Source organism: Protobothrops mucrosquamatus, unplaced genomic scaffold (genome assembly GCF_001527695.2).
Source record: "Protobothrops mucrosquamatus isolate PMUCROS unplaced genomic scaffold, P.Mucros_1.0 scaffold124, whole genome shotgun sequence".
NCBI lineage: Eukaryota > Metazoa > Chordata > Lepidosauria > Squamata > Viperidae > Protobothrops > Protobothrops mucrosquamatus.
Genome location: NW_015386491.1, coordinates 601,234 through 619,427, shown reverse-complemented (window position 1 = coordinate 619,427; position 18,194 = coordinate 601,234). Strand labels below are relative to the sequence as shown.

General features: G+C 40.5%; 1 protein-coding gene across 1 annotated transcript in view; it reads right to left on the bottom strand.

The window, feature by feature from the left end:
- Positions 1-15,810: 15,810 nt before the first annotated feature.
- The window catches only part of PECAM1 (platelet and endothelial cell adhesion molecule 1), a 55,494-nt gene continuing 53,110 nt past the window's right edge, over positions 15,811-18,194 (bottom strand). Inside the window, exon 16 of the mRNA XM_029283535.1 lies at positions 15,811-16,605. Coding sequence (XP_029139368.1) covers positions 16,576-16,605 — 30 coding nt within the window. The 3' untranslated portion in view covers positions 15,811-16,575. The remainder of the gene's footprint in view (positions 16,606-18,194) is intronic.

Below are 18,194 nucleotides of genomic sequence, written 5' to 3'. Positions count from 1 at the left end.
AAAATTGTAAAAACTGCATGTGGAAATTCCGTTGGCTAAGTCTCTTATTAAAGTCAGATCACCATCGGTACAGTTTTCTACAGGCTTCATGAAGAATGGATTTGAATTCCTCAAGGGATTAGCCTTTTAGTTGAACTTGCATTAACCATTCCAGATAGTATAGCAACAGTTGAATGTTGTCTTTCTCATTTAATAATAGACTTATGCCCATAGAGATTGCCTCATGAACCTAAAATTGACCTTGTTCTTCTAACTTACAACGAATTCATTAGTAAAGCATAGCTTATTATGAACTTGTTTTGAATTTTGTAGCATCAACACCTGAACCTTTTGTAAGGGCATAAAGATCTGGCTCGGCCAGTGAACTTGGAGTCCTAATGGGGGAGCATCACGGTGGAGGTGGTTGATTGATTGACAACAGATCCCAGTCCCCTCCCCATCCTGCCCTGCTTTCCACATCTTTTAATAGGACTGTGGTATTCTGCATTTTATATTACTTATTTATGTTATTAATTTATATAGTTTTTATTTTTTATGACTGTAAGCTACCCAATTATTTTGAGGCAGGATGGGCAGCCTATACATTTTGGAATGAATGAATGAATGAATAAATGAATGAACAAATAAATAAATAATAAAATCAAAGTCCAGATGTTATGACCTACACAATGCAGCCACTTATGTAGCCAAAAGGCCAACTTTAGCTAGAATAATAATTACAAAGGACCTGGAAGAAGCAGATGAGCTGGATCCGTAGCAGTCAGGCCTTGGGTCTGAGTGTGGGACATAATATGGCGAGACTGGGATGGAGGGAGCACAGTTATCCTACTGGACCTGTCACTAGCCTGCAATATGGCAACCACAATAAGGCCACCTGCAAAAGCTAGGAAATGATGACACCACGTGATGGATCTGCTCCTTTTTTGGTAGGCAGATCCACTTAGTGGTAATCTGACCTTTGGTAGTCAATTATGGGGTATCTAGACTGGAGTCAGTCCTCTTCTCCATCTTGTTTAACATCTGAAAGATGCTACTGGGAGAGGCCATCTGCTAGATGAGAATAAGGTATCAATAAGTGTAATGGTAGGTAGGGATGACCTTGGAAGAAAGGAGGAAGACATGCTGCCCAAGGAATGGTCAGATAAGAGGGAGCATAGCCCACAGTTGTACAATGGACAGAACAAGAAGCTCAGAAAGGAGCCTCTCTTAAGTTATCAGGTTGTAAAGGTGATGCGGGGTGGGGGAGTAGGGTAAAATTATACTTTCAGATTTGCAAGATTCTATTACTATAGCTTTACAATAAAGTGGACTTAGCTCATCTGGTCAGCTGTCCTGTCTGGTCTGCTTAGCAAGGCTGATAATAAGTTAGCAATTTCAAACTGTAGGTCTCCAATCCAGGCTGAGTGGGGGAATACGGAAGACACGATGTCTGAAGGCTGTCAGTATCTGGATGTAAAGGAACTGATTCAATCCAAGCAAGAATGAATGGTTATTTATTTAGAAGAATACTGATTCTGGGATTGCACCAATTTCGGCTCTCAACAAGTAGTATTCCCCCTGAAATCTGGGAGCCTTCCTGGCTACTTGGATCCTGATGGAAAGCCATGCCCAGAGGACCTTCTCCCAGCTATAGCTGGTGCACCAATTCTGGCCTTATCTATAAAAACAGGCATTAAATGTGGTGTTACCTTCTTACACCCTTTTATTTTGCATCTGGATTACTGTAATTTGTGTTACGTACAGCTGCCCTTGAAGACAACCCAGAAACTTCAGCTGATGTAAAATGTAGCGGCCCATTAAATCACCAGGCAATCTATATATAGCCACGTAACAGCCCTGTTGGGGGAGCTTCATTGGCTATTGATATATTTCCAAATGCAATTCAAGATGCAGAGTATTACTTATAAATCTGCATGTAGCTATTCACAAGAATACCTATCCCACAGAGATTCTGCCCATCTGCCTATTTGGGAGTAGTATTGTCACTAAGCTTGGGCCGTGTATAGCGTAAGCCCCCACATGGGTGAGAATACAATTTCATTTTAATTAAGAAAGCAAAGAATTTGGGCAACAAAAATATTAGCTGTCTGGAAGGGCTCAGAGATTAAGGCAGGAATACTTGTGAACAGGAGCAGTACAGGTAGTCCTCAATTTACAACAGTTTGTTTAGTGACTGTTCAAAGTTACAGTGGCACTGAAAAAAGTGACTTATGACCATTTTTCACACTTAGGACTGTTGCAGCATCCCCATGGTCACATGATCAAAATTCAGATGCTTGGCCAGTGGTTCATAATTATGATCACTTGACTATGAGCCAGCAGTGTGCAGCAGCAGCCAAAAAAGCTAATACAATCCTGGTGTCAGGGCCCACTTCAAAACCTCATCCCTAAGAAAGCAGAACTTGTGGAAGCAGTTTCTTCCAAAAGGAACTTTTATTAGGAGAAGCTGACAGCAGGCATAATAGACAGGATCTGAGGGTTTCCTGCTCAGATCAATAGGTTAAAAGTGTCCCAAGCAAACCCCACCCCAAAGTTCATCTGGTCAGTTCACACGGGCCAATCCCCAGATATTAAGTCCGTTGTAGGAAAGAGTTGATAACGCCTGGGCTGTCTCAGGGTTTCAGCGATGTTTTGTCGGCTCTTCATACCTTCCCTTCCGAGCGCAAAGATAAACCATTTTCCGGAAGCACATTCCATTCTCCTCCCTCCTTCTCTAGCTGACATCAAGGGGAGAGACAGTTCACAGAGGAAGTATGCAGAAACACCAAAGTGTTACAATGTAGCGACAGAGGAAAATAAAGCAATAGCCCGCAGTGCTTTCCCCCTTCCCCTCCAGGAGCACGGCAGAACCCAGAAGTATAGAGAGAACAGAGTTTGAGTTTAAAGCAAGAAAGGGGTCCCTTTAGAATATGGGTTCTGACACCTGGGTTCTATAAACAGAGGAACAGAATCAAGAACATGTGACATATTAGTACCGCTTTATAAAACCCTAATAAGACCACACCTGGAATATTGCAGCCATGTTTGGTCACCATACTACAAAAAAGATGTTGAGACCTTGGAAAGATTTCAGAGAAGAGCAACTAAAATGTTCAAAGGTCTGGAGACGAAAACATATGAAGAACGGCTGCGGGACTTGGGTTTGGCTAGTCTAAAGAAAAGAAGAAATAGGGGAGACATGATAGCAGTATTCCAGTATTTGAGGGGCTGCCACAAAGAACAGGGGATCAAGTTATTCTCCAAAGCACCAGGGGGCAAGACAAGAAACAATGGTTGGAAACTGATCAAAGAGAGAAGCAACCTGGAATTAAGGAAAAAGTTCCTAACAGTGAGGACAATTAACCAGTGGAACAGCTTGCCTCCAGAAATCGTGGGCACTCCATCACTGGGGTTTTTTAAGAAGAGAGTAGACAGTCACTTGTCTGAGATGGTATAGGTTCTCCTGCTCAAGCAGGGGGCTGGACTAGAAGACCTCCAAGGTCCCTTCCAGCTTCTATTCTATTCTATTCTATTCTATTCTATTCTATTCTATTCTATTCTATTCTATTCTATATAAATGATAGTTGCAGTGTCATGTGATCACCTTTTGTGATCTCTTGACAAGCAAAGTCAATGGGGAAGCCAGATGCACTTAACAACTGTGTTACTAACTTAACAACATCAATGATTCACTTAACAGCAATGGCAAGAAAAGGGGCAAATTCACTTAACAAATGTTTCACTTAGCAACATAAATTTTGGGCTCCATTGTGATCGTAATTAGAGGACTACCTGTCGTGGGCTTCTGAGTTATGGCAGCCTTCTTTTTCCAGCAGCTTTTCCTAACCAGAGTGATTCAGATGTTCACCTCCTGTGCTTTTACCATTCTGTTACAAAGACTCTGTAAGATTGCTTGTCCCTTTCTGCTTACCAATCATATATTAGGCAAGCTGACAGCCAGGTTGTTACTGCTTCAAATATCTGAGTTGTTTATGAGATCAGACTTTTGCTCAATATCATAGTTTTCCCTGTGAAACATTGTTTGACAAAGAAAGACTAACTCAGTTAGTCAATGCTATACACAACTCAATTCTGAGAAGACAGAGAAGCTATAGAAGCTGACAGTTGTTGGTTGATTTTGTATGCTTTGCAGGGGAGACATCTCACTGAGCACACACAGTGGTGTTTACTTTAGAGTAAACATGCACAGGATTATACCTCTAAAGGTTTGGCAAAGTTGGGGCCCATATTAATAAATGTTGAGCAGGAAATAACAATGACCTTTGTTATGTAAAACTGGAGTGCTGACTAATGTTTAGTGGCTATTATATATGAAAATACTACTGTGTAGGCTGTTTCTGTATAGTACAAAAAGGCAATAATTGTGTAAAGACTGAAATTATATGTTATTACCGCTCTCTTTAGAAGGCATCAAGTCTGTTTTGCTGTGTTTGATTATATGAATTAATCCATAACACAAAAAACGGAGTAAGGATTAACATGCACAAACAACTTTGATAGAAAAAAATAATCCTAGCTTTTAATAGCTCCCAACATACTGACAAGGGTGGGTATAAGAATTTCTACCCCCAAAAGTATATATATAGGCTCTTTTTGAAACATGAGCAACTGAATACATGTATATACAGGTAGTTTTCATTTAGCAACTGCCTTGTTTAGCAACTGTTTGTAGTTACAGTGGTGATGAAAAAGTAAGTTTACAACCCATCTTTGCATCTACAATCTTTACAAGTCTGTAAAAACCAAGAAAAGCTAAAATAAGATTATAAGGGCAGTTGCAGTTTTACTTAGCATCTCTTTTGTTGAATGACAGCATTGTCGCTCCAGATTGTGGTCACTAAATGAGGACTAACTGTATATGAGATGAGCTAATACCCATCAGCTACATTTTACAGGCCCTTGGTCATGTGCAAAGCCTGTTTATGTACACCTTGTAGAGGCAGCCACACTACTCCCAAATAGGCAGATGCTGAAAGGGAGGATGATTGTCCTTCCAACATGTGCATTGCACACGACTTCTGCACAACTGAAAAGAATTCCAAATATTCTGAAAGCATTGATTGCACAGAATTGGTAACAATTGGTTTACATTTTCATCTTTACTCCATTCCATTTCCATTTTTATTCCATTCCAAAGGAGTTCTCCTCAGGCCATAGGCCACTTTCTAAAGAGGGCTGTCCTTCCTGAAGAGTGGAGTAGCTGGATATGGGCTGTCAAGGTCCCAGCAACCCCTGCTTCTCAGAAGGCCATGGAAATTAGCATGCAGCAAAGCGTCTATGGAGATTCTCAGTCATCCAGGTCATGGTTGTCCCAAAGATGCTTTTTCACGAGGCAACTGAACTTTCTTGTTTCTCTTTGAAGACGTTTTGCTTAGCTGTGGAAATTTTGGGCTCCATTGCAGTTGTAAGTTGAGGATTACCTGTAAGCTCTCCTGCCCGGGGGGGGGGGAAGTAAAGGGAAAGAAGAAAGGTAGGAAGAAAAAGCTACATTTGTGCTATTGCCTTCTAGGAAATGAGTATGTTGTAATTGGCTATATTCAGCACCACAACACCTATTTGGAGTTTCAGGCAGGATTGGGCCGCCCTCATGGTAAGCATTTTGGGACCAAACCCACAATAATCCTTAACATTCCCAAGGGACCCACCACCAGCCCCCCCAAACGTGCCTATCTTGAGTTGCCAGAAAGAAGGTGAAGCCTCTTATCCATTGGTGGAAACCGAAGTGATCCTGACCCACTGATAACTCTACACTTTCATGTTTAGAAGGATTATTTAAGGGAATTATTTCCCCTTGTATCATTTCATGATTCCAGATACTGTATAATGATGGGGCTAACTTAGTGCTTGTATATTACCACAGTGTAAGCCTGTAGACACTGCAGGATATTTGAAGTGCAATTGTTTTTGGAGTTGTGTCTAGTAAATAAGTCAAGGAAGATCATACAGTACTTGCATTCACTTTGTAAGCATTGCATCACACTTGGATTATGCAGTCCAATTAAGAAGAGCAGATTACTTTGACTTGGGCACCTGCTCCCAATGGGCACAATTACTAGTGATTTATTAGACCAATAGGAACTTGTTGCCTAAGTTTCAAGAGTTATCAGAAAGTTTGCTTTAACTAATTACAGTGAGACTTTCAGTCGCTAAGTTGTATCTGACTCTCTGCAACTCCCTGGACCACAGCATGCCAGGCCCCCCTGTCCTCCACTGTCTCCCTGAGTCTGCCCAAACTCATGTTCATTGTGTCAAAGACACTATCTAACTATCTTGTCCTCTGCCGTCCCCTTTTCCTTTTGCCTTCAATCTTTCCTGTAAACCTATAAACCGCTTAGTGCTGTAAAGCACTATGAAGCAGTATATAAGTCTACGCGCTATTGCTATTTCCCAGCATCAGGGTTGGCGCTTCTACATGAGAACTTTTCCACTTATTAATTCCTCCAAAGGAGTCTGAAATGGGTTTATTCATCATCTTGATCTTGCTAACATTAGAATGTTTACAATATACTGAGAGTATAAGGAATGTTCTTCCAACTGAGTGATAGAAGCTATCAAGAAAGAAAGAAAGTAAGAAAGAAAGAAAGAAAGAAAGAAAGAAAGAAAGAAAGAAAGAAAGAAAGAAAGAAAGAAAGAAAGAAAAAGAAAAATAAGTATATGCCTCACTCTAGCTATTGTCTCACCTGGAGCAACCATCCACCCATCATCATCGCTCATCTCCACTTCCTACAAAATGGAAATGATAACTTAATATTCAAATATTATTAGTGATTTTTTTTTCAAAAAGAGAAACTGACCGAATCTTATTGGGACAATTGTCTAAAGATAAATCATCTAAGAATTACCATTTTTGAATAATTATTGATTTAGCAGCTAAATTCCAAGTTCCTTCTTGACTTATTCACAAGACAACACCAAAAACAATTGAAGTAGAAATTCCAAGTTCCTTCTTGTTTAATTTAGAGTTACCTCCCTCGGAAACGGTAATAAGCTCAGTAGCGCGTTTGGTTTAGCTCTTGTTTGAGTTGCTTAAGTGAATTTCTTATTCAGCTAATGTCCCAGGTTTATCTGAAACAATGACTGATTTTCTCATGCGCTATCAGAATGTCATCCTCTTCCACCATTCCTTCTTCATTAAGGAATGGAATGCCACTTTAGCCAGGTTTGAATCATCTGTACAAATCTTAATGCAGGTAGTCCTCGACTTAGGACCATAATTGAGCTTAAAATTTTTGGAGCTAAGTGAGATGTTTTGTTAAGTGACTTTTGCCCCATTTTATGATCTTTCTTGCCATGCTTGTTAAATGAATCACTGCAGTGGTTAAGTTAGTAACCCAACTGTTAAGTGACTCTGGCTTCCCCATTGACTTTGTTTGTCAGAAAGTCACAGAAGATCACGTGATCCCAGGACACTGCAACCGTCATAAATGTGAACCAGTTGCCAAGCATCCAATTGTGGAAAATGGTCATAAGTCACTTTTTTCAGTGCTGCTGTAACTTTGAACAGTCACTAAATGAGTGGTTGTAGTAGAGGATTACCTGTACAGTTTTTCCCTCCTTCCCTCTTATACTCTTATACTAGAACTAAGGAGAAACTTCCTGACAGTTAGAACAATTAACCAGTTAACAATTAACCACCGCCTCCAGAAGCGGTGAATGCGCCAACACTGGAAATTTTTAAGAAGAGACTGGACAGCCATTTGTCCAAAATGGTATAGGATTTCCTGCCTGAGCAGGGGGTTGGACTAGATGACCTCCAAGGTCCCTTCCAACTTTATTTTTATTATTACCCCCAGGAAGTTAAGAAGGAGTCAGCTTGAGTTTCTTTCTAATCTTTTCTTCCTGTCCCAGACATCATCATCATCATCATCATCATCATCATCATCATCATCATCGTAGTAGTAGTAGTAGTAGTAGTAGTAGTAGCAATAGTAACAGTAGTAGTAGTAAAGTTGGAAGGGACCTTGGAGGTCATCTAGTCCAACCCCCTGCTCAGGCAGGAAACCCTTTACCAAGGGTAGGCAACCTTGGCTCTTTTATGATTCATGGAGTATGCTGGCTCAGGAATTCTGGGAGTTGAAGTCCACGAGTCATAAAAGAGCCAAGGTTGCCTACCCCTGCCCTATACCATTTCAGAGAAATGGCTGTCCAGTCTCTTCTTAAAAACTTCCAGTGTTGGAGCATTCACCGCACTGGTTAATTGTTCTGACTGTCAGGAAGTTTCTCCTTAGTTCTAGGTTGCTTCTCTCCTTGATTAGTTTTCATCCGTTGCTTCTTGTCCTGCCTTTGGGTGCTTTGGAGAATAGCTTGACTCCCTCTTCTTTGTGGCAGCCCCTGAGATATTGGAACACTGCTATCATGTCCCCCCTCGTCCTTCTCTTCATTAAACTAGACATACCCAATTCCAGCAACCGTTCCTTATATGTTTTAGTCTCCAGACCTCTAATTATCTTTGTTGCTCTTCCAATGTGATAACTATCACTGTGTAATTTCTGGAGGTCTTCTACAAATGTGCTAGGAATGCAAGCAGATAAACTTTTGTTTTGACTGTTACTTCATTTTAATGGCCAATATAACATGTAATCCACCAGTCATTGAATCAGCAGAAAACTATGTGGATATAAATTGTGCTGCCTCAGTGACAGAGTCCATTTTACCTCAGTGATGGAGCTGGTGACCAATGCTACCCTTATAGTTGCAATGCAGGATAATTTAAGGGCCACGGTTTCTGGTTCCCCTGGTTTCATTTCTCTTCTCTTCCAGTGTCATTTACTGGTAGAAAAAACAACAAACATGGGTTGTAGTCATGTCGTCGTCAGCATTGCCAACAATGACCTTTTGGGTGGGGATGATTCATACAGCAAAACTTGATTTGGGCAATGATAGAACGTAATGGGCTAGGGAAGAGGCAAAGGCAACATTATGGAGCAATGACCTTTGAAAATAGTGGGGCGTCTTCAGGCTACAAAAAGATAGAGTGAACAATCATCAAAATGATTGAGCTGTATTCAAAATAATTTAAAAGTCGTCTGTAAAACCTAATTTGCCACTAGGGGTCAGAAGTGGTTTAGCACTCATACAGTAGCTGGAAATTTCTCAGATCTAAAAGTAAGAAATGTCATTTTCAAAAATCCTTGATAAATAAAAGAATAAGATTAATTAATCAAGGAAATGAAATGAAGTTGGCTTATGGGGATCAAACAGTAAAAGCCACAGTATGTATAAGCCAGTACAGTAGTATGAATGAATATTTACTGACATTCTCAGTCTTTAAGAATTCACTAACAGACTGGGAAGTGAACATTTGGGGGCAAGATTTATATGTATACATGTGCACACTCGCATACATGCATACACACATTCCTCAAATTAATGGTTATTCTCCTAACTGAAAACTTGTCTTTATTTAGTTACACAATTGCTAGCGTCAAACTGATTGTATACAAGGAGGAAAAAGTGACAAAATCTATACCTTAATATTGCAATGCCAGCTTCATCCCTTATCTACTTGTATGATGTGCCGCAATGCAAGTACAAAAATTCAGAGCTTGTGTTATGACATCTCAACACTCATAGTGACATCATCGTGATAAGAACAAGACAATATGAATGCAGTATACCAGGGGTGTCAAATTCGCCACGTCATGTGATGTGTTGCGATGTATTGCAACTTTTCCCCCCTTGCTGGAGCTTAGATGGCCGCGGCTTCCATATGACGCATACGGCCCGCAGGCTGGCAGTTTGACATCCCTGCATTACACTTAGATGGGGAAGGAGGGAATGGACTTGTATGTCTTTAATAATAGTTAGAATCAGGAAAGTTGTAAATTGGTTTGTAATTCAGTTGAATCTATTGAAAGCACCTACCTCTTTACAAAATATATTCTAATTGCAGATGCCAATTAATATAATTGGTTTAGTTTGTTTTCTCAACAAATCTTGCCATATCTACAACAATGTCTACAATTCGAAAAACACTTCTGATATGATTTCATGTAGCAACTTGAACATCTCTGTTATTGGTGTCGGTTGACTTGAATAAGGTTGAAGGTTCCCTTTTGTATATTTAAGCCCATTTCATGCATCAGAGTTCTAATCCCTGTGATATTTTCAACAATATCTTCATGCTGAGAATAACATACATGCGACGGACTCCATCATCTCAGATCAAAAGGTTAGGGCACCTTTTGAATTCGATAATTGATTCTCATTGGGTCACCATTTGTAATTGCACGCTCTTTGTTCTTAATAACTTTATCAAGTGTTCTAGAAAAAATGTAATCAGCATGACATTAACTTGGAAGGAAATTCACTTCTAATTTAAGATAATCTCCCTTCGAAAAGAAAGATTGGATAGAGGAAAATTCTTCACTGTATTGAAGGCACATCTAAAAGTACCTTCCAGGTGGTCACCTACTTCAAGCTTTTTACTATCTGCAGCAAATTTGCACCGTTGCAAGAATGTACTCAGTGCTGAGCTGGAGCTTCCTCTGTATCCTGCCGGCATCCCTCCCAGCTCGCTACTGGGAAGGCACAGTGCCAGGATCCAACTGCCACTCCACCCATTCCTCCCGTGCTCTGCTTAGGAACAAAACGGCATCTCCAACTGCCCATTGTGCGGTGAAAGAAGCCAAGGCAATCCCTTAAGCAGTGGTGGGATTCAAATATGTGGACAACCAGTTTTCTGTGTGGATGCCACTTTTGGAAATCCATTCTGGGCCTGGGCAACAAAATATTAGCTACCGGTTCTTCCAAAATGGTGCGAACCGGCTGAATCCCACCACTGCCCTTAAGGCAACCATAGAGAAAGGGGTAGATGGTAGAAGGCATCATAATGTTTTGATTGCAAAAAAGAGGAAAGTTTCAGGAGCCACTAAGTAGGCAGCAAGCAATTGTTTGTCCCCTAGCTCCAGAGGAATTTTTTTGGGATTCTCTTCTCCTGATGTTTCTTCTGGAGAGAGAAAAAGTGGACAGTTATATTGCCCCTTTCCACATATCCACAGAGTTTTGGGTTTTTTAAAAAAAAAACCCACATTGCCAAATATTAGCAATTTCCCACCTGATTTTTTGGGTGATGCAATCTTGAAGGAGGAAGGAAAGATGCTAAGATCTACAAAAACAAGGGCTGGGTTTCACATGTTCCCTTGGGCTCTGAGTGGCCCAGCCTTAGCTTATGTTATCAGTGTGTGCCTACTTTTTTCGTTATTTGGATGGAAAATTAAATAAGAAAAGATTCCTGCAATGTGTGAGATGTGAAACAATAACACTACGAGGAGAGTTTCTTTCTACATGTTTTTGTAGGGAGACTCAACAATCATTTATGGAAGTGTAACTTGAGGGGGTGTTTTGTTAATAGGCTCTTGCTGATTATTTTTTCAAATGGAAAAAACTGGAGCAAGCCAGCAATTTCAGTTTGCTAAGATGTTCCTGGAAAACTCTGGACATTGTTTAATGTGTTCCAAAGCATGTTCTGACCTTGATTTCACTGAACTCATTGGTGCTTTTTCCTGACTTTAGATCTGTTTTTGAGAAGACTTAGGAGTCTTAAAATAACATTATTTTTATTTTAGTCTCCTTTTTGTGATACTGGTTGTTAATTTACAAATGTAATCTACTGATTTTATCTTACTGCTTTACTGCTTTTAATTACTTTGAATAACCTTTGCACTTTTTCCAGAGAAATCCCAATGATTGGGCAGTAAATATATTTTAATCCAGCTGTTCTGAACCAAATCCTACTGAGTTCAATAGATCTTACCTCAAGTAACTATAGGATTGCAGCTTTAAATATTTTCTCTGCCAGGTTTCACAAATTGGATCTGAGGTTTTTTTCAGATTACAATATTTTAATGCAATGGTAGTGAGTTTTAGAGAACCTATCCATGTTTTATAATTGCTTGCTTCCAAAACATTTTCACAAGTGGTCATAAATTGATGATAGCTGTGCCTGTTAGCACAGTCCTTCATGGACTACAATCCAATTTAACTGATGTATGGGAGTAGTCTTTAGATGATACCTAATTATGCATAGACACAGTGAGCAAAACTAACAAAAAAGATTAAAATGTAAAGCCAGAAAGAAACATAGTGGGCTAATATGAGTAATCATATGGTTCTTTTTAGGGAGAAAATAAATGTAACTTTCCTCCCAGATAGGATGAATCTGATCCAGTTAGAGATTCTTGAAAACTATCATGTCTGGAATCTTTCTAATGAATCTGAACTATAATTTCCTGTGCTACACATCTTGTTCTTTTTAACCAGACTTCGTTCTACAGTTGTTGACCCAGACATGGATCCATGGCAGAAACATGGAGAATTTAAACATTCAGAGTTTTAATGGCCCATTGTTTGAATGCTGTTGAAACTGAGCCCAGATTCAATTAAGGCTGCACAAAGATCCTTCTAAAGTGCTACCTTAGTTGCCCAATGGACAAACTTGGCATCTGGGATTTTTAATCTGAATCTGAGAACATTAATCTCACCGCAATGGGATTTGTTTTGTTAAGAGATTACTCCCAAGTTCATTTCACTACTTGTATTATGTGTACCTAAGCATTAAGATAAGGCAATGTCGATTAGATAGGGCACCACTACACCAGAGCTCAAAGTTGATTTAAGAATCAAGATTCAGGAAATTCTGAAAATGATAGTGGAGGGTGTTTTCGGCCCCTATACCAGTGGTGGCAAATCTATGGCACGTGTGCCAGAGTCGGCACTCAGAGCTCTCTCTGTGGGCACGTCCGTCATGCCCCGGAGATGGCAACTGTCCCTCTTCAACCAGCTGCCCGCTAACTCGCCGAGGTCCCACATGACCGGATGCATCCCAGCACCCATGTGCTCGTTGGCCTCTGTGTGCAGGGGCCGATGGTGTCAGGAGCAGCCGCCCAGCCCCTGCCTCACCTTGCCCTGTGACAATGGCACCCCCGCCCTGCCTTGCCTCACCTTGCCTCACCCAGCAGGACGAGCCTCCTGCCCACCGCCCCACCTGCCAGAGATCCCCTGGAACTCCCCCAACCCTGCCCGGCCCCCACAGCCGTTCCTCCCCATGAGCAACATTGAGGTGATCATGCCCACCTTGGCCACATCCACCCAATCTGCCATGACCACCATAGCCACGCCCACCCAGTGGGCCATGCCCACTTGGCACCCGGCGATAAATAAGTGGGGTTTGGATTGCAGTTTGGGCACTCAGTCCCTAAAAGGTTCGCCTTCACTGCCCTATACTTATTGTATAAAATGAGCATTAAGTAGTCACTAAGAGTGGCAAGCCATTCCACCAATTAATTGTCCTCACTGTCAGGAAATTTCTCCTTAATTCTAAGTTGGATCTCTCCTTCATAAGTTTCTATCAGTTGCTTCTTGTCCTGCCTTCAGGTGCTTTGGAAAATAGGTTGACCCCCCTCTTCTTTGTGGCAGCCCCTGAGATATTGGAAGACTGCTATCATTGTCACCCTTTGTCCTTCTCTTCATTAGACTAGACATATCCAGTTCCTGCAACCCTTCTTCATATGTTTTAGTCTCCAGTCTCCTAATCAGATAATAATAACTGCATAACAATAATCAGATAATAAGATCTTCAGGGTGTCTACAAAGCCCACTCCCATCTCCATTTTAGTATTTCCAAGCTCACACCCATATTATGAGTAGGAAAGAAAATGATCCTTCACAAATGACATTCAAATTATTTCTTTAATGAAATACCACATCAAATTATATAGAATAACATCTGAATAGGAAAGCACGGTGTGGATTTTGTATGCACATCAAGAGGGATGTTGCAAAGATTCTGCAGCATGATTTCATCTTGTTCTTTAAAAGCTGGGATACGGTATTTAAATACAGTTTTTTGCTAAGGATGGCCTAAATAGACTCACTTTTTCTATGAGACAAAATGAAGTTTCTTGAAACATGGACACTGTTCTTCATATTAGAAATGATGTTACGAATCTACAGAGATCATGAGAATAATCACAATATTTGTTTACAGACCATTTAACAGGAAAAAAAAATCAACACTTGACTTTATGGTACATTAGGATTTATTCATGCATTTTTTCTTTGTTACGCTGGAGTGTGTATATGTGCTTGTTCCTAAACACTAATAAAATATGAATTGATCTGAGATATCATAAAAACAGAGTTGGAAAGATCTTGTAGATCATGAGGTCCAACCTTCTGCTGAGTTCGGGAGATCCAGAGCTACAGATCCTTAAGTGTTGGGCTAGCATCTGCTTGAAAACCTCCAATAAAGGAGAAGCTACTGTCTGTCTCCATAATTGATTTAATTATGAACTGCTTTTACCACTGAGGCATTTATCTTGATTTTTAAGCAACTTACGGAGAACTTGTAGAATTATTTTTGAGGATTTGTTCTCTGCCTTCTTTCAATATAGCTAATCCTGAGTTTGTACTGGCACAGCAGATTGAGCTGAAATCGTTCTTGTCTTTAACTCAATACAATGCACTTAAATGAAAGTCACATGGAATACATATTATAAATTAACATCTGATTCCATTCTTCCCATCAGTTAAAACTGAGGTAAACTTGAATAACAAAACTTCACTTAGATTTGCATGTGGATAATTTATTCTAGCAGTAAATTGCCATCAAGAGTCTGCTCTCCAGAGATTTGATCCTCAGAAGAAGCAATGGCAAAAACAGCAGCTTATATGCAAATATGGTCCAAGGATTGTTTCAAGAAAGTAAGACAATGTTGGAAAACTTGTGGTTCTCCAATCAGGATAAATAACCATTCCCACAGGCCCAGCCAACATGGCAGAGAATCAAGAATGCTGCAATTGTCGTAGAGCCTCTGATTTATGCAAAGGCTACCTTGGAATAGACTGAATGGACACCAGAGATAGCATGGGGTCATGCCAACTAGCTATTCTTCCATTTATTTTCATGTAACTTTTGAAATAACAACACATGCACATAGTCACTGCATCAAGATCCTATGAACACTGATTATGTTGAATGTGCATTGGGGAAACAGACAGGAAATAGGCTTCTGATACTGTTTTGTTCCCATATTTGTTTAATATAATATCTGTGCACTGTGTCAGTATTCTATACAGTATGTATCACTTAATCTTGGCTTATTGAATATGTCATCATAGGCTGGGGGTGATGGCTTACCACAGCGGTGGCGAACCTATGGCACGCGTGCCAGAGGTGGCACTGGGAGCCCTCTCTGTGGGCACACGCACCGTTGCCCCAGCCCCACCTTCTCCCATGGCCCCCTCCTCATCAGCAGCCCCCCCGGAGAATTGCCCCCAGGCACGGTCCACGCAAAGCAGCACAACCAAGGACAAGGTAGCCGGGCAGCGGGGACAAGACTCCACCCTTGCCCCCCATCGTGTGCAGATGCTGCTGCGGGGCACAGGTGGAGGGCGTGGCCACCATGGTGCTGCTGGATTGCCTGGGTGATCTGTGGCGGGCCATGGAGGTGGTGAGTGGCCCAGCGGGCAGGGTGGAGCGGGGAAAGGGGTAGGGGGGCGGTTTGGGGGCACTTGGTCTCTAAAAGGTTCACCATCACTGGCTTAGCATATTGTGGGAATCAAATCATTGTGACTTAGGAAACCATGATTAAGTAAACCATGCCTTAGTGTGATGTGTACATTTAACAATATTATCATCATTATTGTCAGGCCTTGGTTTTTCTAGGCATAACCAAGCAGCTCACCAGCTATGAGGATTTTAGAGTTCAAAGAAGTTATTTGAGCTTATTTGACAAATGGCAATTAAAATTCAAGGCTGCACAGCAATTGATTAGTCTCTTGGGGGAAAAACCAAACTCTTTGCACAGATGTATTTATTTAAACGCTATTGTCAGAATGGCATTTGGTTCTTATGGGACATGTTTAGCTCTGAGGAGTCAGATGTAATAGGAGAACTATTCATTAGAGCAAACAATAGCTAATTGCACATTTCAAATGGCAACTCCTTTAAGGGCATTTTTATGGTCCATTGGAAACGGATATTTGTGACAGGAGACAGGCACATGAATAAACATTTCTTACCACTTATCTGGCCAAGGAGCACAGAAACATTTCATTGATGGTGCAAAAGTGACACGAAACGTTACACATTTTGCTTTCCCATGTGAAAGACGTTTTTGTGTAGACCACATTTCAGTCTGGAAGCCACTGCTTTGAAATGTTGATACCAGCAGTGTTTGTGCCTGCAAATTCATTGCCAGAATGCTTGCATGGTTTTCTGGGACAGGGAAGTCACCACTAGAAAATGTACTGTATCTGGCAGGTATATTTTCTGGCTTGAAAGATTCAGAACAACCAACTGAGATGGCAAATACTTCTTGTAAATATGTGCTTCCATTTAGAATGGCATTGAAGAAAATATGGAACATTTGGAAAGTGTGCCTCACTATGTTATGGGATGGCAATGGCAGACAGCAAAAGTACTGTATACTGTGGATGCTCGGTTCACCCCACAGGGGTTACCAACCGCTCAAGCAAAGTGCGACTTCTGAAAGCACCTAAATGCTGCAGAATAACTGGAACTGGTAAGACATCCTCCATCTTGTTTTCATGGATTTCCTCTGCCACCTTTTCCTAAGTCCCGTCAGGAGAAGGTTCTATTCTCTGCAAGCAATGAGATTATAACATTATAAGAACTAATGAAACATAGCACACACAAGAAATGCACTATTTCTTTGAATGGAAACCTCCATTCTGTGAAGTAACGCATATTCAGTATGATCGGTAACCACTGATGGCCTTATCTTTTAGCACCAGGGATCTCCAAACCTGGGAAGACTTGTGGACTTCAACTCCCAGAATTCCATGCTCTAGCATGTCATACTATGGAAACTAATCAACAAGAGAAGCAACCTAGAACTAAGGAGAAACTTCCTGACAGTTAGAACAATTAACCAGTGGAACAACCTGCCTCCAGAAGTGGTGAATGCTCCAACACTGGAAGTTTTTAAGAAGAGACTGGACAGCCATTTGTCTGAAATGGTATAGGGTTTCCTGCCTGAGCTGGGGGGTTGGACTAGATGACCTCCAAGGTCCCTTCCAACATGATGATGATGATGATGATGATGATGATGATGATGATGATATCTTAATATTGCATATATCACAAGATAGGTTCTTGGTATATGAAGAAGTTTAGCCTTTTTTGTATCATATGTCCTCAGCTTCTACAAATTGGCTTCATACGTTGATCGAGCGTTTGACAGAAAGAAAATCTTGGCTCTAGATTTTCTCCACATCATGCAAGATTTTAGAAATCACTACCATGTCCCATCCTCTCAGATATTTGTTTTCTATTATAAAAATCCCCAGCTTTACTCATAGTGTAAGTTCAAGTGTAAAGTAAAGAAGTGCATTTTTATTATATACCTTTGATTTATATGGCCACCCATCTTGCTGCGGCACCACATAACACCACATAAAAACACAGTATCAAATAAGCACCAGTAAACAACAGTATATAAAGACAATAATGGCAATTGACAACAAAATGACAAGATTTCACAAGGGCACCAACTAGCCTCCCAACCCCCATGTCTGGGAATACATTAATTTTTTTAAAACTTTCTGAAAAATTGGATGGTCTGGGCCAGTCTAATTGTGGAGAGAATATTGTTGCAAAGGGCAGACCCTGCAACAGAAAAGATCTGCTTTCTGACTCTTGCTCGATAATCAACAGTACCCCAAGTATGCCTCTCCTGTCAAGCAACAGAATGGGTAGAAACAATAAAAAAAAAGATAGTCCTACATGTTACTCCAGATTTTTGATTCTAGTTACCACTTTCTACATTTTTACATCGCTACAATAATTTTTTGAGGTTTAATTAGGAGATCAGTACATCATATTTTAAGTGGGACTGTACTCTAGATTGCATAAAGAGTCGTTTACTGATACAGGTGGCTATAGAAATCAATTACGTAAATAAAAAAGCATTACAATGCTGACAGTTTTTATTTTATTTTCCTAATGGCCTCTAGTACAAAATTGCCCTTTTCACCAAACAACTGAACAACTGTACAGTCAGTTTTTTTTACTGAGCATCCCATCCAGATCTCTTTCCTAGTTAGTCATTGCTAACTCAAAGGTTGTCAGAGCATAGATGTTTATTTCCGATTCGCAGGATGCTACGTTTTTTTAAAATTCAATTGCATCAGCCATTTTAATACAAAACAATGCTCCAATCTGAAGAGAC